Source organism: Chionomys nivalis, chromosome 15 (assembly GCF_950005125.1).
Source record: "Chionomys nivalis chromosome 15, mChiNiv1.1, whole genome shotgun sequence".
NCBI classification, from domain to species: Eukaryota; Metazoa; Chordata; class Mammalia; order Rodentia; family Cricetidae; genus Chionomys; species Chionomys nivalis.
Window position 1 is genome coordinate 25,351,405 of NC_080100.1, and position 26,584 is coordinate 25,377,988.

The 26,584-nt window shown below is 39.1% G+C and overlaps 1 protein-coding gene across 5 annotated transcripts in view; it reads right to left on the reverse strand.

Annotated features, from left to right (window-relative positions):
* Positions 1-357: 357 nt before the first annotated feature.
* The window catches only part of Fyb1 (FYN binding protein 1), a 130,603-nt gene continuing 104,376 nt past the window's right edge, over positions 358-26,584 (reverse strand). Inside the window, exons 8-19 of one of the 5 annotated variants that reach the window (XM_057790178.1) lie at positions 25,770-25,929; positions 24,453-24,597; positions 22,579-22,601; positions 21,023-21,092; positions 19,931-20,068; positions 18,235-18,260; positions 16,271-16,337; positions 13,236-13,335; positions 12,620-12,782; positions 7,181-7,214; positions 4,881-4,912; positions 358-2,639 (exon numbers count right to left, since the gene is read on the reverse strand). In XM_057790178.1, coding sequence (XP_057646161.1) covers positions 2,617-2,639; positions 4,881-4,912; positions 7,181-7,214; positions 12,620-12,782; positions 13,236-13,335; positions 16,271-16,337; positions 18,235-18,260; positions 19,931-20,068; positions 21,023-21,092; positions 22,579-22,601; positions 24,453-24,597; positions 25,770-25,929 — 981 coding nt within the window. In that variant the 3' untranslated portion in view covers positions 358-2,616. Of the gene's footprint in view, positions 2,640-4,880; positions 4,913-7,180; positions 7,215-12,619; positions 12,783-13,235; positions 13,336-16,270; positions 16,338-18,234; positions 18,261-19,930; positions 20,069-21,022; positions 21,093-22,578; positions 22,602-24,434; positions 24,598-25,769; positions 25,930-26,584 lie in introns of those variants that run through there. The other 4 variants (XM_057790177.1, XM_057790180.1, XM_057790179.1 and 1 more) reach the window with 4 other exon arrangements.

Sequence of the window (26,584 nt, forward strand, 5' to 3'; positions counted from 1 at the left end):
GAAGCAGCTCAGAGGGCAGTTAGGAGGAAAGGGGACGCTTGGTTATGGCTTAGAATTCAGGTCATGATGTCTTGTCTTCTTAGTATTCTGAACATGGGTTAAGTTTATGTTGCAGGGAGTTGGAGAGAATTGTACTTAGTTACCTATTACTAAGACAAAATAGGAAACAATGTATCAAGAGGCAGCTGGGAGAGTGGCTGGGAATAGGAGGCTGAACAAGACACAGGGAGGGTGGTGAAGATAGAGCTCTTCTGTAGACAGAACCATGGCAAGGGAGAGGAAAGCTGATGACCTTGATGAGTACAGAAAGTGGGAGGCCGGGTCACTTGCTGGAAAGGTATTTATTTCATTGGCCACTCTTCTCACATGACAAAATTCCACACACAATCTATAACAAAATCACATTTAGTATATTAAAATAAACACTTCAAATATATATTAAATAATTATTACATAAGTCTCTTACAAGTATCTGTCCATTTCTTTGAATATAAACCAAAGCTGAAATAGTCTCTTGATCTAATTTGGGATTTTTAAAGCCTAGCATTTTCATTGAATCTGTGCTACTCTTAATCACAGAAAATTGCTGGAAATACAGCCAGCATTTAACCTATATTTGATTCCAAAGTTAAAACACAGTCACTTTTGAGCCTTGAAATTTGTAACTAGTGACAAAAGAAGTTCGTCACAAGGAAGCATGCTGACTAATGCCACCGAAGAACTTCCAATCAAAGGCTCGCTGAGATGAGTCATTTCTCACCCAGGAGACTAGGAGCCCTGCAGCCTATAAACTGAGATGCAGAAGCTGACATTTCTAACATTTCAAAACACTTAATAGAAACCCTGAATCTAACTTTCTGAAGACTTGGAGCTACTTTACAGATTTTTCAATCTGCGTGTACACGTTCCTATGCATGTGCGGGCATATATGTGTGGCATCCAGAGAATAACCTTGACTGTTGTTCCTCAGTTGTTGTCCATCTCCTGGGACAAAAATCTCTCTTTGGTGTGGAACTTACCACTCAGGATACACAGGCTTACCAGTGAATCCCAGGGGTCCTCCGATCTCTGCCTCCCTGGCACTGGGATTGCAAAGTACTGGTCACCACACATGATTGTCATCTGGGATGTGTTGATTGAATTCAATCTTTGCACTTGTCATACAAGCATTTTTACCAACTGAGTTATCTCTCTATCCCATACAAGTCTTGACTTTTAAAAAATTCAATGGGGGGGGGTCACTTTTCAGAAATTCCATTACAATTTACATATACAAAATATTAATCAGTATTTAATCAATGATTTAAAAGACAAAAGAAAAAATCTTCTGAAGTGTGCATCTGAGATGGGGGAACCATAAAAGCTTGAAATAATTGGTAGTGGAAAATGTTGAGATAAACGTAGTTGAATCCTATCTTATAAGGACACTGCAGGGTAATGAATATTGACAAGGTAGCATCATGATCAATAAGAGAGCCAGCATTAGGATTTACTAATTTCAAAAAAACATTCTCTAATCTGTTATCTTCTTGGATGTTGAGCTTTGCATCTTGGTTTGGTGCTTTATGTCCTTACCATTCAAAAGCTGGTGCTTTACAGTCCGGAGGAGGTGGTGAGGAATGCGTTTCAATGGGGGAGCCCCCGGTCAACTACTGGGATTTATTGTGTTCCTTCCACTGAACAACTTTCTAGTAAAGTGGGTATAAACATCACTAGGTCCTTCAGAAGCAGTTGACCACAAAACACAAAACCTCTCATAGAGGAGTCACAGTAAGGAGTTACCGTAAAGGAGAGTGAGCATCACCTTCTCACAGTGTTCACGGTTGTCTCCCTCCATACCTCTAGTTAACAATGGTATCTAAACAGAGTCTGGGATTCAACCATGTGTGCCAGAACCCACAAATTTAAGACTTCCTTTAGACTCTTGTACAGGTTAATCTTAGATCTGCATACAGAACGTAAAGCATGCTTACTGAATGATTGACTTGACTTCACAGCGGACAGAGAGGGAACACTTCGAGACTGATGTATCGCTCGCTGTTCCATTGCCTTTCAGAAACTAGAGGAGCTAGCTCCGCCTTTTCTGGGTAGGTAATTTGAGCAAGTGCTGTAAGGGCAGCACAGGCAATAGGTTGTCTTTTGTGGGATTAAAAATAAGAATTACTGCTGTAAGGTCTTCTTTCTTCTTCCTCTGGGATGGCTTCTTTTTTCTTTATTTCTTTAAAAAGGGTTAGGATAGGGGAAGAGTCCCTAATGGTTGTCTAAAAAAAATAGTGCTTTCATAAGCATAACTGAAGTAAAATGGGATCCTTAAGCCAGATGTGGTGGCTCATGTCTGTTGTCAAAGCACTAGGGAGGCTGAGGCCAGAAGATGGCCTGAACTGCAAAGTAAGAGCCCTTGCACAAAAGAAAATGAAAACAAAGAAAGGAGATGAATTCTTATATCTCACTGCCAATCTTCAGACATAGTAAAGAGTTCATTTTCCGAGCTTAAAATTTCAAATTTTTATAAAGAGATTGAAATTTCATTTTGTACATTGATTTTTTTTCTATGATACCCAAGAACATTCCAATTAAAATTCATGTTGGTCAGAGCAGAATGAACAGACCCGAGTGCTAGTCATTGTCATAGATGCAACCTGAAAGAAAAAAAAAGAAAACTTTAATTCATTTACTCAGTATTTTATATGTTCGTGGGTGTGGGTGTGTGTGTGTGTGTGTGTGTTCGTGTGTGTGCAGGTACATATGCATGTGTTTATGAAGGTTGGAGGACAATCTCTAGCAACATCCTCAGGAACATGTGCTTTTTCTGAGACAGGGTCTCTCATTGGTTCCAGTCCCACTAATCAGAGGGAGCCCCAGGGACTGTCTTCCTGTCTCTACCTCCCCAGGACTGGGATTACAAGCACTTGTCATTGTGCCTGTCATTTTCATGTGTGTTCTAGCCAGCAGACTCAGGTCCTCATGACTGCGATAGAAGCTTCACCTACTGAGTCATTCATTCTTCTAGCTCCCTATTAAGGTTTTGGAAACAAGTCTTCATGAAGCCCAGCAGCTCTCGAACTCAATAGATCCTCAAACAGAACCTTCAACTCCTGAGCCTCCTGCTTCCATATCCCAAAGTGCTGGCTCTGCACCACCACATCTGACTACAAAAATTTAAATCCAGATTATATACAACATGTCCTAAGAGTTTAAAGTTAGAAATCTGGGAAATTCAATCTCTTCTAAATTAAAATTTAGAAAAAAGTAAAACTTACTTATTTTATATTAAGAAGACAAAACTAGTTAAGCGAAATGCAATATATTTCACCTTCTGTACTGGCTAGTCTTATGTCAACTTGACACAAGCTAGAGTCAGCACAGAGGAGGGAGCCTCAGCTGGTTATCCTGGGTTCTACAAGAAAGCAGGCTGAGTAAGCTATTGGGAGCAAATGGGTAGGCAGCACCCCTCCATGGCCTCTGCATCAGCTCCTGTCTGCAGGCTTCTGTTATGTTTGAGTTCCTGTCCTGACTTCCTTTAATCATGAATTATGATGTGGAAGTGTAAGCCTAATAAACCCCTTTCTCCCCAACTTGCTTTTGGTCATGGTGTTTCAAGACAGCAATAGAAACCCTAACTAAGACACCTTCATTGATAGTCCAGTTTCAACAACATTCCTAGACAGATTTATTCTTCATCAAATGAGACTGAAGATTAATTATTCTGGCATCACATCACTTTTTGGAAATGAAATTAGTTAAGCATTGACAAGTTTCTTATGCTAAAGACTAAAAGATCAGAGCTGGGAGGTGATTATCAGAAAAGCATTTGCTTGTAAGTTATGGGAATAGGTTTGATGCCAGAACTGATGTAAAAAAAACAAAACAAAACAACAACAATAAAACCCTGGATGATGCCAGGTATTTTGGCAAACACCTTTATCCCAGCAGTCAGGAAGCAGAGGCTGGTGGAGCTCTATGAGTTCAAGGCCAGCCTGGTCTAGAGAGCAACTTCCAGGCCAGCAGAAGCTAGGTAGTGAGACCTTTTCTCAAACAAAACAAAACAAAACACACACACAGTCACACACACACACAAACACAAGCAAACTCTCACACACACAAGCACACACATTCACACACCAGCCAAAGGGCAACATGACAACTGCACACGTTTTGTTGAGATTAATGGTTTAAATCATCATTTAAAAATACCTGATGATTTTAGTAGTGTTATCAGTTATGAAATGTATATCTGATTATTGATCAAAGATTTCTTAGTCACAGATTTTAGCATTTGTCAGCTTTACATTTGTTCATTTAGGACTTGTTAATTTCGTATTTTATAGGCTGCAAAAATAATCTATTGTTAGCTTCTTGGGCATTATGATTGCTGTGATATAAATATTGTTAGCTTTAAAACAAGCTACCTATTAACTACGAATGCATTTCTCTGATAAAAAAAAAAAAAGCGCAGCAACTCTTAACTCATGCTACAATACAAAATTTACCAGAGTTCTCCCTCCACTCCACTCCTTTTCACTCCTTCCGCCTCTTCCTGTTCTGTTGTTCTTGACCCAGGGTCTCATGTAGCCTAGGCTTGCCCCAACTTTCATTGTGTAGTTAAGGTTGGCCTTTAACTTCTGATCTTCCTGCCTCTACCACCCAAGTGCTAGGATTATAGGTCGGAGCTGTCTTATACTTCTCATTCTGGAGAATACTCTTTTATTTTCACTTAATTTCCTAACTGTGTGTGAAGATGAACCTCTCCCTCTCTCTACGACACCAGACCATTACTTTTCCTCACATTTTAAAGAAACTCAAATTCTGATCATATCTGATTGCTCTCAGTCAGCAAGCTGTTTTCTCAGTTACCGTGGTGGGAGCTGCACAAGACTTACCATCAGCAATGTCATCATAGATTTCTCCATCACTGTAAACACAGAAAAAAAACCACAATTTTTATTGTATAGAGAATATCTTCCCAACATTAATATATAGAAGCTAGCAGTAATATGGTTGCCGTATATCAGAACCATGAGAGGTAAAGCGAGGCTATGATGTGCATGTGTAAGTGGACAAAGATTTTACATCAATCTCTAGCTCTCCTTTCCCTGGCTTTATTGACTTCTCATTAATTCTACAAACCGAAAAACAGACACATGTTTTGAGTTCACAGATCATGCCCTACTTTGAGCACTGCCATGGGCATAGGCCCCCTGAATCCCTAAGAACTGGGTACAGAACTAAACAAACTGAACTGCCAAGGCAAAACCCTCATCCAGGGGCCTCAATCCAAAAGTGCAATGAATTTTGACAGTTATTATTACTAGATCTATACCTTTACTTGAGTTTCAAATGTTTCAAATTTTAAATGAATGCAATATATTTGGCATGGAAAATGGCTATCTTGTTTTCACGTGTTTCTAGTTATGGTGCATAAATATCAAGTTTAAAGTATTTAAATACTAACTATGGAATATATAGTCATAGAATTTTCTTATATTATTTATTGTGAAGATCACATCCACCGCAGTAATTCTGGCTACTTTTATACGCTTTCAGGTTAGCTTAGCCCTGCAGCTTTATGATATATTTCATTAACAAACACTGAGTTGTTCTCATATGCTGGGAGACAACTATGAGTCAGATAGTTTTGATTGTAAGCTTTGATTGTAAGGGTGCATAGTCAAATGTGTGATTTATAAACAATATAATAATATATTATAATTATGACCATAATCTTGAAATGGAGGATGCGTGCCCGGCTCAGAGCTGTGAGGCAGCTGCATCACTCAGGGTGGACATGCTCTTGGTTCCTGCCCTATCTCTGGGCTTTATCACAGCAGCAGCAGCAGCAGCAGCAGCAGCAGCAGCAGCAGCAGCAGCAGCAAGCAGCAGCAGCAGCAGTAGCAGCAGGTCCCTTGTTTTTGCCTCCTGGGGCAGATGCCGTGAGCTCCCTATATCTTCTGTTTGGATCCTGTCTCTGAGGCTGAAGGAGCATTTGGCTAGTGGAAATCTGATGTGAATGCAGAGGACAGATTTTCCTGCTGTTTAGTCCACAAATGTTTATTGATGTATGCATTTTAACAGGTAGCGAACCAATAGTCACTAAGTGTCCTTTCTTGGTTTTCTTTTAACCATCCTGCAGTCATCACAGATGAAGATGTGCTCCTATCTGTGACACATTCTTCCCAGAAAATCTGCATCTTTCTTAGAACAAAGCCTCTCAGCTATCTCGTGCCCACCACTGTAATACAGATGCTGAAGGAAACACAGATGTTAGGGCCGTTCCCCTGTCCACTCTCTATTGGTTCATGGACAGAACTCTTAACATGCAATGCCCTATTCGCATGGGTGTCCTGCTGCTTATGGTAAACGGGTTGTGAATCCCTGATTCTTTCATTATGTCAGTTTTTACAAATATAGTGGGGTTAATTTTCTGCTCTGGGTGTCTTGCTGCAGAATCTTAAAGTGTTTTAGAGGAATCCAAGGGCTTACAAGTACCAGGCTGTGACAGACAGTGAAAAGGTCTTATTCATAAGAATACAAGAGTCATTGATTACTGTCCCTTTTGAGGGGGCATACTGTCGATAAGGCAACATAAGAGAGCACTATGCTTGGTGTGAATATAGAAAAATCTTCAGTTAGGAGCTAAACTACGAGCTACTAACTGATGATATTAGTACCTACAACACACACCATTTGGCGCAAATTAGTTCTGTTGTAATACTATATAATTAATAAACAGAATGCAAACAATTAGTGGAAAGGGTAGTGTTTTCCCTGTGTGTCTTCAGGGTTTGCTGAACAGACAGCTCAATGAGTATATAAGACTATTCACCATGGGTGAGACAGACTTTTTTTTTTTTTTTTTTTTTTTGGTTTTTCGAGACAGGGTTTCTCTGTAGCTTTGGAGCCTGTCCTGGAACTCCCTTTGTAGACCAGGCTGGCCTCGAACTCACAGAGACCCGCCTGCCTCTGCCTCCCGAGTGCTGGGATTAAAGGTGTGCACCACCACCGCCCGGCCAGACTTTCTTCTTAATTCAGACGAGCATATTCAGCGTTGTTACTGGCACTACTATATTGAAACAAATATAATACATTGCTCAATCCATGGCATTCTGGAAATGACTCCTTAAGGAAACCAGAAGATTCTCTTAACAAATACAGTAATAGTAGAAGAAAATGATGGCCTTACTTGTCCACCAGGTAACTTCGAAGAACATAGCCATCTATAAAGGGAAAAAGGAAATGTATTTAATTCCAGATAGAGCTTAGAAAGTTATTTAATGTCTAGTTCCAAAAGTTGACATACAAGGGAATAATTATAATAAGATAGTATACCAAGGGACTGGAGAGATGACTCAGAGATTAAGGGCCCCTTCTTATCCACAGCACACAATCTGATGCCCAGATTCACATCAAATAACTCATAACTACCCACAACTCGAGTTCCAGGGGATCTTATGCCCTATTCTGGACTCTTCAGGAACCCACTCATGACACAGCCACACAGACAGATTTTTAAAAATCTTTAAAAAGATAATATATTAAATAATTATATCTATACAGAACATGCTCAGGGGGCAATTTGATCATGTTTTATGCCCTCATTACCCACAATTTCCCCCCCTCCTCTTAGCATCTATCACTGATTTCTCTCCTAACCTATGTTTTTCTTTTTATTAATTTTTTAAAGACAGCAAAAAGGTAGCATCATTATGGTATTTTCACACATAAATCCTTACATTTTTGTCTAATTTGTTTCCTTCTCTGGCTGCCTTCCCTGTGTCTCCTGCCCTTCTCTTGATGATTCCTTCCTTCCTTCCAAAGAGTCTCCCTTCTGCTTTCTTGCCACACGAATTCCATTACCCCTTTCCTTCCTCCAAGGTCCCCCTTTGTCCTCCTATGCTCTTTTCCTAGGCCTCCCTTCCACATACACATTCAGATATCGGTTCTAAATAGGAGAGAAAACATGTGGCATTTGTATTTCTGAATTGGGTTTATTTTGTTTGATATAATCATCTTGAGGTCAGAAGATGAAGGGCAGTAATCTGTTCTCTCCTATGTGAGTTGCAGGGATTGAACTCAGGTTGCCAGGCCTTAGCGGTATACGCACCAAGTTATGACCTGTTGATAAAGACTAGACATTTTTCTAATATTAAATGTCTTCATTAAAAAGATCCCCAGGAAGATTATGAGAAATAAAGTTTGTGAAATTAAAACTAAAGATGACTTAACCACCTTTTTGAAGATTATTATTTGCTGATGTTTTTAGGTAATTTACTTTTCAATTAAATCACTTTTAATTTAAAACACAATTATGATAAAACATTCGCAGACCTGGTTAAACCACTACTAACAGTCCCTTACATGGTCAAAGTTAATAATTAATAATATACAGCTAATTAGCTCACCTTTATGAGTTAATTATAAAAGCTATATTCTCTTATACTCTCAAGAGTGTACATCTTTATCTTCTGTTGATGATTCCTTTGCAGATACTATTGTTTAATTCTGTTTTTTCTCTCTCCCTCTCTCTGTCTCTTCTTCGCTGTGCATATGTGAGGGGAGGAAGGGAGGTATCAATGACTGAATATTTAGGAAAATGTAGGTGGTCACATGTGGGATGAGGCTGTCCCACCCTATTTTAGTTCTTTGATCATGTGATGATGTAGGGCTCACTAACTATAAAACCACTTCCGTAGTATTTTTACAGGAATACTGACTTTTATTGTCACATAGGCCTTGCTGTCTAGCACTTTCAAGTGCTAAGACTGTATTCTATTCAAGGACGGCTCATGATAGAGTCAAAATGAGTGACTTGCCATGGATCGCCATGTAATCTTGGCAGTATAGTTCCCAGAAATTCTTTTTTTTTATGCAGGAAGAAAATTTTCTCATTGTTCACAAGGTTCGAGTTCACTTACCAATAAGAAATATTAATAGAAAATACAAAAGAACCCACAAAACACAACAAAGTCATGGTTATGGTGCAGAACGGTCACTATGTTTAGCCTTGCAATATTAGGAAGCTGATGTGCCCAGGATCCTCACGTGACACATAAAGTTGTTATTTGGAAGACTCCCGCTCACGGAGCGGAACACAGTGACTGGAACAAATGTCTTGGGATATGTGGTGGGGTAGAACAGTTAGGAACACCCATCCCCCATATGTGTCCGTCAGTTTCCTCCTAAAATGCTGGCTTGCCATGGGATAGATGTGTCCCAGGACTAACAACTCACCCGTGAGAGGACATTAGAAATGTGAAATTTCTAAGGAAATAGATAATAGCCTTGAAAAAAATAGAAACTAACGTGGTTTTGTAGTTTTCAGTTTTTCCTTAATTGAAATGGCATCTATTGCCTGTTTACTGCATGTGTTGTATTTGCAGAAAGTAAAGCTGCTGAATTTGGCCTCTCACAGTTAAAAACATATAATCGTATTGTGTGGACTCGCTCAGGCAAGTGAATCAATGTCAAACTTGAAAGGAAATGAGACACAGTGAGTGGTGTCTAAAACTGAATGTAATTTATTATTTTGGTTTTCACAAGAACTAATCTTTCTCCTTTTTTTCTCTCTCTCTTTGTATTGTTTCTGAGTCTTTTTACCATAATGACTTCAAACATTTTATTTATTCATTAATCCATTCAATTTAATTTTTACTACTTTTGAGGTGAGTTTTCACTACATTGCCCAGGCTGTCCTTGAACTCCTGGTTTCAAGTGCTGTTCCTCAGTCAGTCTCCCAAATACTGGGATTTTAGGTGTGTGCTCACACAGCTGGTCCAGACTGACTTTTGAAGTTTCTGAATAAATTTTTTCCAATGAGCATGCTTTGTTTTTATTTTTAAAAAAAAAAAAAGCAAAAAAAGAAATTATTAACTAGCTTGTGACAGCGTCCAGCTCTCAGAAATCTCTTTCTCTGATGCCTAAAGGAAAGAGAATATTATAGCCCAAATAACTCCTTTTTCATGCCTCAGTTTTTTTCTTTCTTTTTTTGTAGGAAGTTTTCTCCAGTGACAGGAGGTGGGAAAACTCTCAGCTCATGAGCATCAGATTGTAGAATGTATGCAAATATTAGCTAGCAATTTTAGACTTCTGAGAATGTGCCAGAAATATATATATATATATATTTAAGATGTCACTGCCTACACAGTTCACACTTGCCGAATGTCTCTGGGTGAGACCTGACTGAATTAATAATGTCTACACTTGAGGCTCTTGCTCCACATAGCGGCAAAGAGATTGTCCTTTGTGCTTTATTTAACCTCTTGTTTGCTTGCTATAAACCTTAGGTCGCGTTCTTTTCTGTGGTAGCTTGAAGAAGAATGGAGAGGGAGGAAAACATTAGTCATGCTGTTGCTGAACTGCAAAACACCATTGCTGGTCATGAGAAGATGTAAAAATAAGGAAGGAACAGATTTAGAGTCTTTAATGATTCACAAGCAAACAGTGCTTATCAGGTCAAGCCTGAGAACTGTCTGCTAACCAGTCAAACTATCCAGCAGACGTTTATGTGAGTGTTTATGTAGGACTTTTATCTGGTTGTTACACTAGACATCTAGAGTGTTCCTTTGAATCTACCCAGTCTAACTCCAAGTTTGAGACACTATACCAGTGCCAACAATCCAACATCAAGAACACTTCACTGAGGTTCTGTGTGAGCTCGAAGCCTAAGAAGAGCAGCAAATTCATGAAACAAACTACTCAGAAGTCAAAGTGATGCAGCCTCCTTGGGGAGCTGGGAGTAAGGAGTAAGGATGCTTCCAATTTAAGATGGTCACTGAGCTGTTTTCAATGGACAGTTATGCATTCCAAGTCAAATAAAGTAGCACAGTGGGATGAACCAGCATAATTTGTTCAGGGAATGAGAAACACGTCCTTTCCTTTTGGATGTCCATGCTAGACAGCAAACTGCAGTTGCTGTCCATGAGGCTGGATTATGAAGGGCATTTAGTATATACTATTCTAAAGACAGTGTGGGCTCTTGAAAACATTTGGCTCACATAAGAGTGGACTGGCTGAGAATGTGGGAAAGATGCATACCATTTGCAAGGCCATTTGCGATGACTGAGAGGAGGGAGGGATACGTTTCTACAGCAACCATTCCAAGTCCTAGTGAAGGTGTGAGTAGATCAGACATGAAGGAAATTAAGAATGGTCAAGGATACCAGCCAAGAAAGGAATTTCATAAATATTATGAAAAGCAGGAAGTTTGAAAAGTCAAAAAATAAAATTAAATAGGCACACCAATTCAATCATTCTGGGATAATAATCTGAAAGTCAGTCTCTAATACTCTTAGTGCCCCTCCGTCTCTAACGACTTGAGTACCCATGGGTTCAAGTTTCTGCCAATATTTAACCATTTGTTCTATTTATGAAGGGTTTTTCTCTATAGCTTCCAGAACTCCCTGTTGGCTTGCTCAACATCCTGAATTCCTTCACACCTTTCTAGGATCGGGTTTTAATCTTTTGTTCAACCTACTAAAGACAGACCCAATTTGCTTCCTACTTGGTGGGTTGGTAACTGGCAGATGACACAGCAGCATTAGAGCTCAATTCTTTAGGTGCTGCCTGTTGGATAATAACACTTTCCTCACTGCCTTCTCCTACCTTCTCATTTCAAATTTACTTTATTTGACTTTTAACTGTGTGTATATGTGTGTCTGCATGTGGTTATGTGCACAAGGGTTCAGGTGCCTGTGGAGGCCAGAAGAGGATGTTGGATCCCTTGGAGCTGGGATTAAAGTTGGTTGTAAGCTGCTTGATATAGATGCTGGGAGCCAGACTTGGGTCCTCTAGAAGAGCAGTACGAACTCTTAACTGCTGAGTCATCAATCTTGTCCCACACTGTAGGCATCTTTAAAATGAGCAAGTCAAACTAAAACAAAGTACAGCCTATAGAAAGTCTTTACAATGAACAAGATGCTACATAGTCATTCTGTCTGAACTAACACTTTCAGAGTACCTAGAACTGAAGCAGCTGTCAGTGAGTTCAGAAATCAGAAAGACACACATTAGTGAGAAAGAAAATTTGCATGAAATTCTTGATTGGAATGCATCCAAAGCTTGTGCAATGTTTCTGCTGTCATTTCAAGCCTGGATTCTGCCACTGAGTAGCACTCACAACCTTCACTCACTGTTGTTGTTGCAAGATGACAAGGGAATGCTGAGGGCCAGAGAAATAATCTTCCCTAGGGAGGAGCACACCAATTGGTTATCCAACACCAAGTGGTCAGCCCTGAAAATATGCACGCTCATAACGTTAACCAGACTGAGCAGGTTGTATTCACACACACACACACACACACACACACACACACACAGAGAGAGAGAGAGAGAGAGAGAGAGAGAGAGAGAGAGAGGCCATGAATGTGAATGAGAACAACAGGGGTATTAGGGAGAGATTGGAGACAGGAAAGATAGGAAGGGAAATGATGTAATTCTATTATAATCTCAAAAGCCCCTTATAGACATTAAAGTAGAATTTATTGATTTCAGCATACGAGAATCTCCAGTTTCTTAATATGTCCTGCAACCCATAAACCGCAGAACAAAGCGAGTTATTAGAGATAAGCTACCGCTGCAGCCCACCCACCGTCAGGCACACAGTGTGGCTTCAGCGGGGACTTACATTTGCCTTCTTCATTCCTGCAGAGAACTTTGGTGTCGTCTGTGCTTTGAATCACTTCAAGCGATTCTCCGGGTTTTATCTGCAGCTCTCTAGCTCCCCACTTTTTAGAAGTTATGGAGGAAGCAACTTTAGTTGAATAGAGAACTCGAATTTCACCGTCGTACTGAAATAAATAAACATTGAAATTACTGATACATATTACTACAGTCATTCATTCATCTACAAATTTATTAAGTGAGCCAAAAGAAACCCCTTGTCCTTCAAGATGCTTTTATCTGGCGATTTTATCATAGCCATGAGGCAACAACTAAGATACCTCATAACCTCGCCAACTTCACAGAACAAAAATTTATAGGTTATCTCTTTACCAAAGGTTGAAGGACATCTAAATTTAGATGGTTATCACAGTGTGGAGGATATTAGCATGGATGCTTGCTTGCTTAATTTATTGTAGGAATTAATTTAAATTTACAACATATTTGGAACAAAGAAAAGTTATGAAAGATGGTGCTGGTATTGTTTACCATACTCTGAAAGAATATATTTTGTCATTTTGAAATTTTTGGATTTTTTTCATCAGTACTTCGATCTCTGAATGGTATTAAATAATACATACCTTAAATTTTTTCCTGAGATCTTTTTCTTCTTTTTCCTGTTTTTTTAGCTTCTTGGGATCTTTTTCTTCTGTTTTTGTCTTTCCAACATTAATTCCTTGACTAGGGTAACAGAACATACATAAACCAACAATTTGAGAAACAGAAAATAAACGATCATAGTAGAGACTTAATTCTCCTTTTTTGTTTATTTTGTTTTTTTGAGACAGGGTTTCTCTGTGTAGCCTTGGCTGTCCTGGAAATTCCTCTGTAGACTAGACTAGTCTCAAACTCATAGAGGTCCACCTGTCTCTGCCTCCCAAATGTTGGGATTAAAGGTATGTGCCACCACCACCCAGCCTGAGACTTAATTCTTAATATTAAAATTTTCAGTGGTGGGGCAGGAGAGATGGCTCAGAGGTTAAGAGCATTGCCTGCTCTTCCAAAGGTCCTGAGTTCAATTCACAGCAACCACATGGTGGCTCACAAGCATTTGTAATGAGGTCTGGTGCCCTCTTCTGGCCTGCAGACATACACACAGAATATTGTATACATAATAAATAAATAAATATTTTAAAAAAATTTCAATGGTTTGTTTTTTGTTTTTGTTTTTCTTCTCTTTTTTTTTGTGACAAGGACTTACAATATACACCGGAACTCGTTAAGTAGACCAGGCTGGCCTCAAACTCACAGAGATACATCTGCCCCCTGCCTCTGCCTTCCAAGTGCTGGGATTAAAGGCATGTGCCACCATGCCCATCATATAATAATAAATTTTTGTTCAATGTTGTTTTTAGTTTAGTACTGATTGTTATAATCAATTACAGGTTTCTGACATGTAGAAGGGGTCCATCATTAAATAATACACATGACTTAAACTGTAAGTGAAAGGTCAGATTGAACCCATCATAAAACCGAATAAGGTGAAATAGAGCTTCATACCACGGTTTCGTGTGATTAAACCTGTACTTGAGCCCCATGCATTTCCTAGTTCTTTGCAGAAAGCTGAATGGCAGAGATAATGTTACTAAAAAAGATCAAAATGCTTTTTTAAAGAACTGAGTTTTTATGACTTATAAAATGTATGTAACTTAGTATTTTCACATCTAATTAAAAGGGAGCTATAAGAGAGGAAATGGAGTTCAGTGGGGGAGCATTCACATAGCACACCCTAGACTTGATTTCCGGCAGAGAAATATTACAGAAATAAATGGAGGCAGCACCGAAGACAGGAAGTGCTGGTCATAAGGGAGCATCTTAAAGATAATAGCTAATATAGTCTATAGTCGAGCTTTATCTTGGAGACTTCATTAAATTGCTCACTGGGAACTAAAAGTTCAAGGCAGAGTAGGAAGAAGTGTGACTGCCCGTAGAAGGGAGGGTTTTTTTTTTTTTTTAAAGTATTAGAATATTTGTGAATAGTGGAAATTTGACACTGATATTTTCATTTTGATTATTTAGAAAAAATTGCTTGTGGCTTCTTTAAAATGTTTGGTTCTATTTTTTTTTCTTTCTTTTTAAGCATTTATCTTGTTCACTGTGAAAAGAACGAGGGCCATTCTACCTCCAGTCTTGCTTCTATCCCTAGGATCTATTGCCTTTCTTGATCTGGGCACTTGTGAAATTGCTGGCCTAGATTAGCTCTCTGGGATGATCAGAGCATGGATGAATGCTGAAAATGCTCCACAAACTATTTTTGAAAATAACTTATCCAAAATAGAATACTGTGTTTAAAATATAGAATTGTTTTAATTTCTGAAAATAAGCAATGGGTAGGGAAAAAAAAAGTCATCTTTTATCAAGTTTAATCAGCTGGAGTTTGTTTTCCTCCAAGAAAAGGGCCAGGATAGAATTCTGGGTTCCCGGAGAGCTAGCTAGCTCATGGAATGTGGGGATGTTTCCAGAGTAATATAAGACAGAAAAATCTATTGAAATCCATCAGAGTCAGGCACAAGATCCTGGTGGTGAGGACTATTAAGATGAACAATTTACTGAGAGCAGATTTCCTTGTCACAGACAGCTAAGGGGAGGCAGGCCTTCTTTCATCTGTGTTGCTTGTTTTGCCTGGAGAACTTGATTTTCCTTTGTGACCAGTGGCATATTTTGCCTTCAGTTTCTTTGATCTTGATACTGTTTCTAGTTTAGTAAAATTGGCTTAACGTGGTGAGACTAAATACTTGATGTTCTCTCATGCATTCTTAAGTACAGCTCAGCAGGCATGACTCAAATTATTAATGTAAGATTTTCCCTTTAACTAATCAAGTATACCATTTTTTTTCATTCATCTCTTCCTTGAGGGCACTGCTGGAGTTTCCTAGCTTTTGTACACAGGTCACTTCGCACAGCTATTAAAAAATGAGCAAGTATTTTAGTACATTATATTCTACGTCAGAAAAATTTTCAAAGGGCACTCCTTTTGGGTTAACCGATATTAACTACTTTTCATATGCTTTTAACCTTAAAGTTAAATGCAGACCTCGGATAAACTGAAGTTAGTGATCACTGTTTACTTAAAAAAGAAATGTGCATAAAACTTTAGAGAATCCCAAAGGACATACATGAAAGTTCTTTTAAGCAACAAATTCTGTAACCATTGATGGAGGACAGGGAAGAAGAATGAAGAGGGCTGAGATAGAAAGGAAGTACATTCAAGGAAAAATGTTGGGGAAAAGGGTAAAACAAGAGAGAAGATGAATCATGAAATTACTGTGAACAGAATCTCAAGTATACATTCCCAGTAAATTAGGGAATACAGACAGCAGTGAGTCACCAGCAACCAGCAGAGATTAGTCAGGGAACAGGGGGCAGAATCAGTGTCTGAGGTCACGAGAAAGGACGGGGAAGGGTGGGAGGGGGGCAGCTAAAGATAACTTGCTAGCAGACTTAGCTCTGAGCTGAGAGCTGTGTTCAGAAATAAGCAGAGCATGAGCAAAGAGGAGCAGAGACCACATGACCGCACGTGGCACACACACACACCACGCCGGAGTTTTACTCCAGTCCAATATTGCTGAGCAGTCTCCACGTCAACATTACATGGTAACCAAAACGTTTTAATGACCTCATCTCCGTGGGTGGAGCAGGGAAGTCGGAGGCATCCACATCATCGTAAACTTCTTCTCCCACATCTATTAAAAGACAGAATACCAAATTTTGAAGTGTTGCTAATTTAAATTTTGATGTGAACATTTAATAATGTTATCAAAACCCAAAGACTGCCTCCAAGATAATGAGAGATTTCTCGGGGGCTGTATATATTTCTATTAAAGGCATTGTCTGCTTCTCAAAGGAAGGAAGGAAGGGGGACATTCTTATCTTACAATCAATAAGTGAACAAAGCAACAATAGAAACCAGTGAATATGATTACAACTATCATTATTTGAGGGGAAAAACCAACAACCCTAGAATAGTGCTGTGACTATAAAATCCTACAAGTGTAATCAATGGATGACTGGCAAGACTTAAAAACTGTGGCCAAAAAGTCAACTCTCTTGGCCACTGGCAGCAGAAAGTAGGCAGAAATTCTTTATGTCACTGATCCTATCTGTATAGCTCTGTGTCAGTCTCCCCCCATCTACCCATCTAGCTGTGTGCATCATTTATCATCCACCATCTTCTTTTAATGATTTGTTCCATATTAATTTATCACCTGACAGTGATAGTATGATTGTACTGCCTTCAAAGGAAAATCTTATTTCTACAGATAATATATATCAAGTGATGAGAAACAACACTGATAGAAAACTTGCCATGACTGGTATGGCGGGCTGAATGAGAATGGCCCCAATTCCTGGCTTGTGAAGTGCTGGGGATCAAATAGTGCTACCAACTGAGCTACGTCACCAGCTGGACATCTTCCCTCCCTCCCTCCCTCCCTCCCTCCCTCCCTCCCTCCCTCCCTCCCTCCCTCCCTCCCCTCCTCTCGTTTCTGGAGACAGGGTTTCACTGTGTAACCCTGGCTGTCCTGAAACTCACTCTGTAGACCAGGCTGGCCTTGTACTCATCGAGATTCATCTGCCCCTGCCTCCCAAATGCTTGGATTAAAAGTGTGTGCCACCACCATCAGCATACTTAAAAGAATATGAATCTAAGTAGGTAAACTCTTTAAAAAGCCTTTTCAATGTTTTTGGAGACAAGATTTTATTCAGAGAAACTTTAAAAAATCTTGAAAAGATCTGTCCCAGCAGCATTTTCAAAATGACGACTGAAATTGTACAAAGAAGACACTGTTACCCTTTCCCCCCAAAGAGTTAGAGGGAGACTATCCGAAAGTGTCTGGTCGTGTGTCTTTTGCATGTTTTTACACACTTTCAAGTAGCAACTGTGTATATTCAGCATGGCCTGAATTGGGGTGGGGTCAGCTGATGCTGGTGTCCATCACCTGCTTCTTATCTCTATGCCTCAGTGCCTTTCAGATCAATACTTTGAAGCCGTCTATGCTGGTGTGAATAAGATGCACCTTATGGTCTTAGGCATTTGAATAATTGGTCCCCAGTTTGTGCTGTTGTTTGGGCAGGCTTTGCAGGTATAGCCTTGGTGAGATTTGTCACTAGAGGTGGCTTTGAGAGTTGAAAAGATATGCACCATTGCCAGTTCACTCTCTGTTGTTACTTGAGGCTCAAGGTGCGAGGCCTCAGTTTTTCTGCTCGTGCCTCCTTGCCTTCACCAAGGTACATTGTTGTAGTAGAAAAGTATCTGATACAGAGGTTGATAGCAAGGGATGTTCTGCTATGACAGGTCTGGCCATACTGCTTCTGGGAGAAATATTGTGGTGTTTTATCACAACAATGAGAAGTATCTGATAGGTGAATCTTTTTATTTTTTATGTGTTTATTTTTTGAGTCTGTTATTCTATTATTGGGTCATTGGAATCCATCCAGGGTGAAAATGATTATGCAATGTGACATAGTTATCATTTGCAGTCAGGACTTAAAGCAGGTACATTCAATGTTTGATGACCTTCAATGCTTCACTAGCTCAGGTGTAAGAAATAATTTGTAAAACACACAGGTTTTATTACATACCCAGTTGTTTAGGAGGAGAAGGGAAACTAAAAAAAAAAGAGAGAGCACAGTTAAAATCAAATTAACATAAACTTTGGCATTAATCCCTTTACATGTGAGAGAAGTGTGAGAGTCAGTATTCTAGAGGTGTGAAATGGTTAATCTGGCGAGCACCATACCTTTCTCATCCTTCATTTCCCACTAGTCTCTAGCCATCAATTTGACATTTACCGAGACTAGTTTTGAAGTAATTTGTTGTTCAAAAATCACCCAGAACATAAACAACCAGTTACCCAGTCACTAGACCAATATTTCAGATTTGCTCTATAGTTTGGGCATATTTTCACACCAGAGTATGTTAAGTGGACTCAGTATTTTGTAGCCTCATGTTGTCCATAGGTCTGGCCCAAATTGTTTATTTGAATTGAGAACTGAAATTACAGAGTCAAAATCAACAGCAGTCATTGGCATGTGACCTCATTTCTCTGGTATGCACAGATCTACACCAAACTGGACAATGATGAACAAGAAAGGAATGTATATTTCAACCAGGCAGTGAGAGCTCTGGAGAGGAGTGGGAGGGAACCAAGATTAGGTGGTATTTAGTTGTAGCAGAAAAGGACATTTGTTTTTATTATTTCCCGAAGTATGACAGCTACACACGCGTGCGCGCGCACACACACGTACACAAACATGCACACACACACACATACACACCTCTGAAAGATTCATGTAGAGCACAGAAATAACCGGTTAAAGTAGAAGATGAGAATATTCACTCAAATAACCTCAACTCAGAGTTTGGTAATGTGAAGAGAGGACGGAAAACGTCTCTCCCTTTACTCCAGGTAAAGGTCGTATTTGAGCAATGTCGCTCAAGAGAAGACTTCTTGCTGTGTACTCTCTGAAGTGTGCCGTTTATTGACTGCTATTCTGGTGCTCTACCAAAACAGATAAAATTAGGAATGCGAGTGTGAAAACAACCAAAAGGATTTCAGTGAAATGTGATGAACACTTTCAAAAGGCGAAACAGAAAGGCTCTCCATGGTTACGATCCTTCCAATTTATATACATAGAATTTATATTGAGAGGCTGTTTTGGGGATGGATGGGGAGATAAAATTTATGTATTAGATAAATTAGATAAATTTATTTAGATAAAATTGAAATGCTGAGAATAAGCCTATATAGGTATATCGTTAAGATAATAAATTAGTATTGTAGAACAGTTATAAAAATTTCAATATTATATTCAGAAAAATTTCTAAATTATGTCCTTTAGTTTAACAAAATTAACTTTTACTCGAGATAATGAGTTTTCAAAGTGGTCAGTATAATGTAAAATGTAGGCTGCAATAGTAATAAAGTTTTAGATGGGGTCATACAGGTTGGAGAAATCCTAAGTAGCATGCATGTTCATGAATGACTATCTGTGCTTGAATATGTATGAGTATGTGCATGTGTGTGTGTGTCTTTGTGCAAATTTGCAAGGAGAGTAAAGTATATCTTACAATTACATGATAATTTCAGCATAACCGGGGTCCTCTCATGTAATTAATACACACTACGAGATGAATGTAAGATAATTAATGGAAAATATCAGTAAAGTGGTGTAAGTGCATCAGGATGTGCTTATTGGTTATACAATATTAGTAGCATTCAATTAAACCGGTATTAGTGTAGTTATTGTGCACTGAAGGCGGTCAGTTGACTCTTACGATGAACCTTCATTACTGTCTGACTCAGAGACTTTAGGTTTCTCTCGGACACTTTTCTTCCTGTCCTCCTTTCCCTTTAACATCTTCAAAATCCCCCAGGACCACGTGTTAGTCTTCTCTTCACCCTGCAGCTTGGGTCTTTGGAGCATCAGGCATCGAGCAGAATGGGATAGTCAGCAGACCACGAAGACATTGTGTGGGCATTCAGAGTTCAAATAATTACACTATACTGACCAGTAAGTAGGTCATTGTAGCCAATAATATGGGGCTGCTAAGTATAAATTCTGGTGAGTGAGTATTTCTTTCATCAGGCTGGTCATTTTTTTACTTATCCAGTAAGATTTACCTAGGTTCCTAAAACGTAAAGCTAGGTCAAGTCAGTTAGAATTACGTTTAAAATGTCTACTTGATATTACTTGTGATGAGGGTAAAATAATTACTACATCTTAAAAACTGTATTTTAAAATGGAAAGAAAATTTAACTTAAAAGACTTTTAAATTGTTATTACAAAATAAAGATACTTAATATTAAGCAAAGGATTAGCTATTCAATACCATAAATAGCAAATGGTCCCAATATACTTGCAACAGGATCTCACCCTGCAGCCCAGGTTAGCCTGGGATTTATTGACCAGCTCAGACTGGCCTTGAACTCCTGGGTTGTAGTGATCCTTCTGTCTAAGCTACTAGAGTGCTAGAATTACAGATGTGAGCCCTGGAATCCAGCTATAGTTATGTTATTATGTAGAAAACATTCTAGGCATGTAACTGACGAACTCCAGAGATGTTTGTAAAAGTAAATTATTAATAGATAAGTGATTGGAAAATGTTTGTAAAAATATTCACACTAATTTGCACTTCTAATTTGCCCTCTTTTCATTTCATCTTTTTCTTCATAATTGAGATTTCTCTCCAATCTACCATTTCATTTATAGTGTGATACAATTATCATTCTTGATGTACTCTTACTGTCAATTTTAGGACTGATTAAAAGCAATAATTTCTACTATTTAATTCTATCTAGAAATGAAAACTAGATTTCCATGGATGTTATATTTTGCAAGAAAAAAGACAATTCATGATTATTCTTACCCATCATTAGCCTCTTCCTCTTCTATCCCATCATAAATGTCGTCATCTGGTGGTGGCGGTGGGAACATACCTTCATTTGGATGAGGGAAGAAACCTTTTGTCAATTTCGCAATTTGTTCAAATATAGGTCACTCTGGTTTTGATACTAATTCTCCCCTATTTGGATGCAGAATGCAGGATGCTTTCATATTATCTGTTTAAGTAGAAAACTTTCAAATTTCCCAGCATCACATGGGTAGTTAATAATTCAGTTGCTTTATAGATTATTTTTAAAACATTTTAGGGCCAAAGCCATAATAATGAAATAAGTGATGATGATGGGTACTCTGGATTTATGAAAAACGAATGTGTGAGAATTAATAGGAGAACCTATAAAACAGAAGAGGAAGTCAAATTCGTGAAAAGAGAGAAGTGAGGAGGCAGTAAGAAAAATTCAGCTAACAGTGAGCAGACGTTGAAAAAAAGACTGATCTTTATTGCTGGTAATGGAATGAACGGTGACTCTACGAACACTAAGAGTAGCTGAAACTCTGAAAAGAGAGGCCACATTTTAATACATAATAGCAGATCAGACCCTTTTCTTGTTTCATTTGTTGTGTTTTGTTCTTTGGACCTTTGTTATATCAACGAGTATTTGTTGGCAACCTTCTATGTGCAGGAAAACGACCTTGAAATATAACTTTTGGTGTGAGAATTTGAACTTTTGATTTTGCTGCCTGTGTCTTTAGCAGGCACCACCAAGGTAGCTATAAAGTCTGCCATCTACACTGGGAGAGTTCTGGAAGCAAGGGGCGTTATTTATTCTTAACTGTGCTCAGACAGTCTGCAGAAACCAGGACTTTCCCAGGTACACTGGGAGTGGAGTCACGCTAGGATCCCTGGCAAACCCGGAAGGCAGAAGTGACTGCCTCACAGTCACTTGGTGACCAGGACTGGAATCTGGTGCTTGTAGACTCCTGGTCAATCCTTTTTCCACATTAAAATCCCCCTAGTTGAGTCTGGAGAGATGGCTCAGGGGTTAAGAGTACTCTGGGCTGCCCTTCCAGAGGTTCTGAGTTCATTTCCCAGCAACCACATAGTGGCTCACAACCATCCATAATGAGATCTGGTGCCCTCTTCTGGCGTGCAGGCATGCATGCAGACAGAACACTGTATACATAATAAACAAACAAACAAATAAATAAATCTTTAAACAATTCCACTAGTTCTTTCATTTCTGGTTCTTAGGCTTTATATAGCTACATAAGATCATATATGTATGTATGACAAGAAAGCAGAAGAGAAACTGTCTAGGGGAACAAAGGTGACCAAGGGGTGGAGAGAGAAAGAGGAGGAAAGGTAAAGGTTGGGGAAATATGATAAATTCATTATATACTTGAACAAAATTTTTTTATAGAAATCAGTACCATGTACAACGGATATAGAGCAATAAAATTAATTTAAAATCCTTTATGTATAGGAATATAAAAAATCCCTCTTACTGTTAGCCAAATAGTGTTTGCATGAGCATACTCAAACATGTTCAAGACCGCAGACATAGAAAGCTTTCATCTCACCTCCGCTTCCGCTCTGACCGTGGCTGAGAACAAAGCAGAAATAATAAATGTATAAATTCTTCAGTTTTCAAGCAGAGAAATTCAAAAACTGAGACGACTGTTTACGTTAACATTCTTTTAAAAACTTGGATGAAACCTTTGAAGAGCAAGGACATTCATTGTAGTAGATGCATCCTGACAAGGCAATATAACATAGCCAATACACAACGAGCAAGAACCAATGGGTTAGGGTACTATAGTTCACAGCAATTATGCCGCGTGCTTTTAATAAACTTCCCAAGAAGCAATTTTCTGTAATTACACATTAAATTTGAAATTACTTTAAAAACTACTGTGTGTTATTTTAGGAGTCAATTAGGACAATTATTATTGCCTTTAATTCAACTCTCTTCAGCATCTTAGAACCACAGTATCTGACTATTAATCTAGTATCATTATATCTTATTTTATGAAAAAACTTTTAAGCTGTGACCTTGATGGAACTTTTATAAGATGTGTCCCCTACTTCTCTAATTCCAGATCACCTTAAAAAAAAAACTTATTTCCCTAATAGAACTTTTTCTGTTTTAGCATCTAGTGTTACGTGTTCTGCCCCCATCTCCTGTGTGAGTCGTGCGAGAGCCAAGCGTGGGCACTGGGAAAACCTAGACATTATTTGTCCAGTTCTACCATCTTGCAGGAAAGAATCCAGGACTCCAAGGGCTTAGCCCTTTTTGAACCTAGCAACAACCCCAACCCCGTTTTGACCTTTGGGTAAAGTGCCAGCAACACCAGTAAGTTTGACGTTATCAAGATACAGGACAACCATATAATAGTGCCAATCTTTACATTACTTTTACAGGCTAGTGGGAGGAATTAGCCTGATGCATATCTTTGGTTAACTTAGAAATAAAAGCATACTGTTGCCAAGGGAACTTTGTAGAAAGGCTTGGTGCACCACACTCTAGAAGCTGATTTGTGGAGAAGTTGATGCACCCTCTCTGCTTTTCATCTTCATCTCTATTTTCCCTGTCGCATCTGCGCATGAGGCAATACTTAGAATCAAGTGCATTCTGGGTGACTGGTGTTCCTAATGAATGTGTTTCCTCCTGGAGAGTCTCATATCCAATGCCTCGAGAATGTCATATGCTAGGAGCAGAGCTACCATTTGCTCATTTCATCGGTAGCGTGAATTTATTTATATTTGTATGTAGTGTATGCACTTGGCTTGATCTCAGACTAGAACATGCAGCACGTGCGATCCACAAACCTTTCCTCTTTATGAGTCCAAGATCTCAACTATTTCAGTCTAGTTATGAGAAACCAATAATGGGCACGAGGGAGAAGATGGCCTTTGTTTCCTACTCTGAACAGGATGTTCTGTTTCTGTTCCTCTGCTTTATAAAAGCGTGCTTATTTTTGTAGGAGGAAATGGTGCTCTAATGTAGCTGAGAAAATAGATAGTCATTATCTAGGGATTGTAGTGGACTGACATTTGACTTTTAAGGAGTCTACTGGAGTAGGAATGGAGGGGAGGCCATTCTTTTTCTGTTATATTTTCAAGCAATGACAGAAAACACATTTAGACTCAGAGACTGAAGGGCGAAAAAAAGGGAACTATACTTTATATCTTCTACTCCATAGATTCCCAAATCATACTCATTTAGATATATCCCTAAGTTCAAATCATAATAAATATTCTAAAAATGCTTTGTAGTAGACAACATGTTTAACACAACTATACAGCCCATTATATTTCAAGTTTACAACAAGTAAATTCAAAGACAATGGAGTTTCCCATGGCCTTCCACTCAAGCTAGGGTTGTGGTACATGGTGATTTAGTGTAGCGATTGAGAGCATTCCGTGATGGGCTTACATTTTGTGTGTCACACACCTGTTGGGAGCCTCCTGCTCAGCCACATCATCGTAGACTTCTTGGTCATCTTCAACAAGTCTCGGTGGGACAGCATTGAGAGTGTTCTTCTTCCGCTTCAGAGAGTCGTAGTCAATCTCCACAGCAGTCGTTTTGATGTAGCCATCTACCAAAAGGGAAAAGGGTCCAGGTAACCAGAGCTTAAACACTTTAGAGTTATAATTTAAGTATCAGTTGTTCATCTACTCTTGCATGTTTCTCTTTAGGGGTGGGAATGGAGCCACGAATGCCCAAAACGCTGGGTTTGGTTCACAGGCTATGCGCATGCGCACACCCATGTTCCCGCCTAGAGCCTGTGATCTCCCTAGCCATATGTTCTTTTTGGATTAACATTAGAGCCTTTCAGACCCACATGCCTCATGTTAGGAACATGCTACTGAGCATGTCGAGAGGAAAAAGAATCCTACTGAGTAAGTAGAGAGAAAAAAAGGTCTAAAATGGCAAATGTAGTTCTTTTTAGTGAGGAACAATGTAAAATTTGACAAAGGCCATTATGTCCTCCACTTCTGTTAGAAGAAATGTGTTATGCCAATCGCTTTAGAATCTTCAAATTGATTCTTGGCTCACTTAAAAGTACCACAGAGTAAGCGTCTGACAGAGCACAGAAAACTTGTGGCTATGCAGAGGTCTGTAAGCCAAGATTGCAAGCGAAGACATCTTTTCATTGTTTAATGAAGTGCCTTTGGTGGTGTGTGTCCTCCAAAGGCTCAGGGATATTGCAGGAGAGGAGCAGAAAGAACGTAAGAGCTGGAAGTGGAGGATGATTACGAGGAAACTGTCCTCCGGACACAGCAGGGCAGCTGTGCGTAGTAACTCACAGCAGCTATGACAGAGATCACCTGTCAAGACCCAGCCAGATCAAATCCCAGCATGAGTCAGGAGTTAGGCATGAAGTTCTGCCCCTTAACCAAGAAGCAACTAGTCATTGTTAGTTGTTGGGGAATGAAGAGTCAGTTTTCCCTAAGCTTATAGCCCCTGGTATAGGCCACACTCCAGAGAAAGGCCACACATCCAAGAATATTCGGGCAGTGTCAATTGGTATTGATGGAAAAAGAAAAAGGAAACAAAATGACACAAAGTTGGTTGAAAAGGAAAGAGGGGTTGAATCTAGGAAGAGTTGGGTGGGGGAAGAGGAATGTGATTAAAATATGTTATATGAAATTCTCAAAGAACTAATCAAAAATATTACAGAAACAACACAGAGAATGAGAGAGAGAACGAAAGAGAGAGATAGAGATAGAGAGAGGACAGCCCTTGAAGCCTTGAAGGTGCACTCACATGACCCCCGGGCAGTTCTGCCCAGCCATTTTCCTTCCGGGTTGTCTGTGATGCGAATTATTTCAATGTCCTCCCCTTGCTTGAAGCTCAGTTCATTCTTTCCTCCTTTGACATCACAACAAGCTTTTGCATGATGGATGACTTGAATGGGGCCTGTTAGCTACAAGATGACAGAAAAGCATAACAGTAAACCACTAAGGAATACAATTTTGAAAGACAATAATCCAATCCCACAACTGTCATTCCTGGTGAAAGAGTCGAGGGAAAATCACCTAGGTGCAGCAAGACCAACAAAGAACAGGAGAGCATGTATCTGTGGATCATGAGAGAGTGGCGGGGATCTGATGAACGTAAGCACCCTGGAGAAAACATCTAATCAAAGGGCACCGTGTATGTCCTCATGTACCCTAGCCCACCCTTTCTTACATCCGCCCGTCTGTCCTTTCCTTCCTTCAGTATTTTCTTTTGCTGAATATAAACCTGTAGTAAATACTATCTGCTACAAATAAGGTAGCATTTTAGAAATAGCTTCAAAAATAGTAAACAAATACTAGGCAACGTTTTTGCAACTAATATTCTGGATAGCATGGTGGCTTATTAATAGCAGTATAATATGTCTTAAGCATAAGTCCCTAGACGTGAACTTTCTATTGCTAAACTGGTATCTTCGATAAGGTGTCTTTCATCTTTTGATAAAAAAAATATGGATTGTGATATTTTGGGGGAGAAACTATTTTGTTGAGTCTATGCTGTCATCAATTGTGTGACATATTAGTTATGTACCATCAAAAACATTTTTAAAGCATAGGTTGATA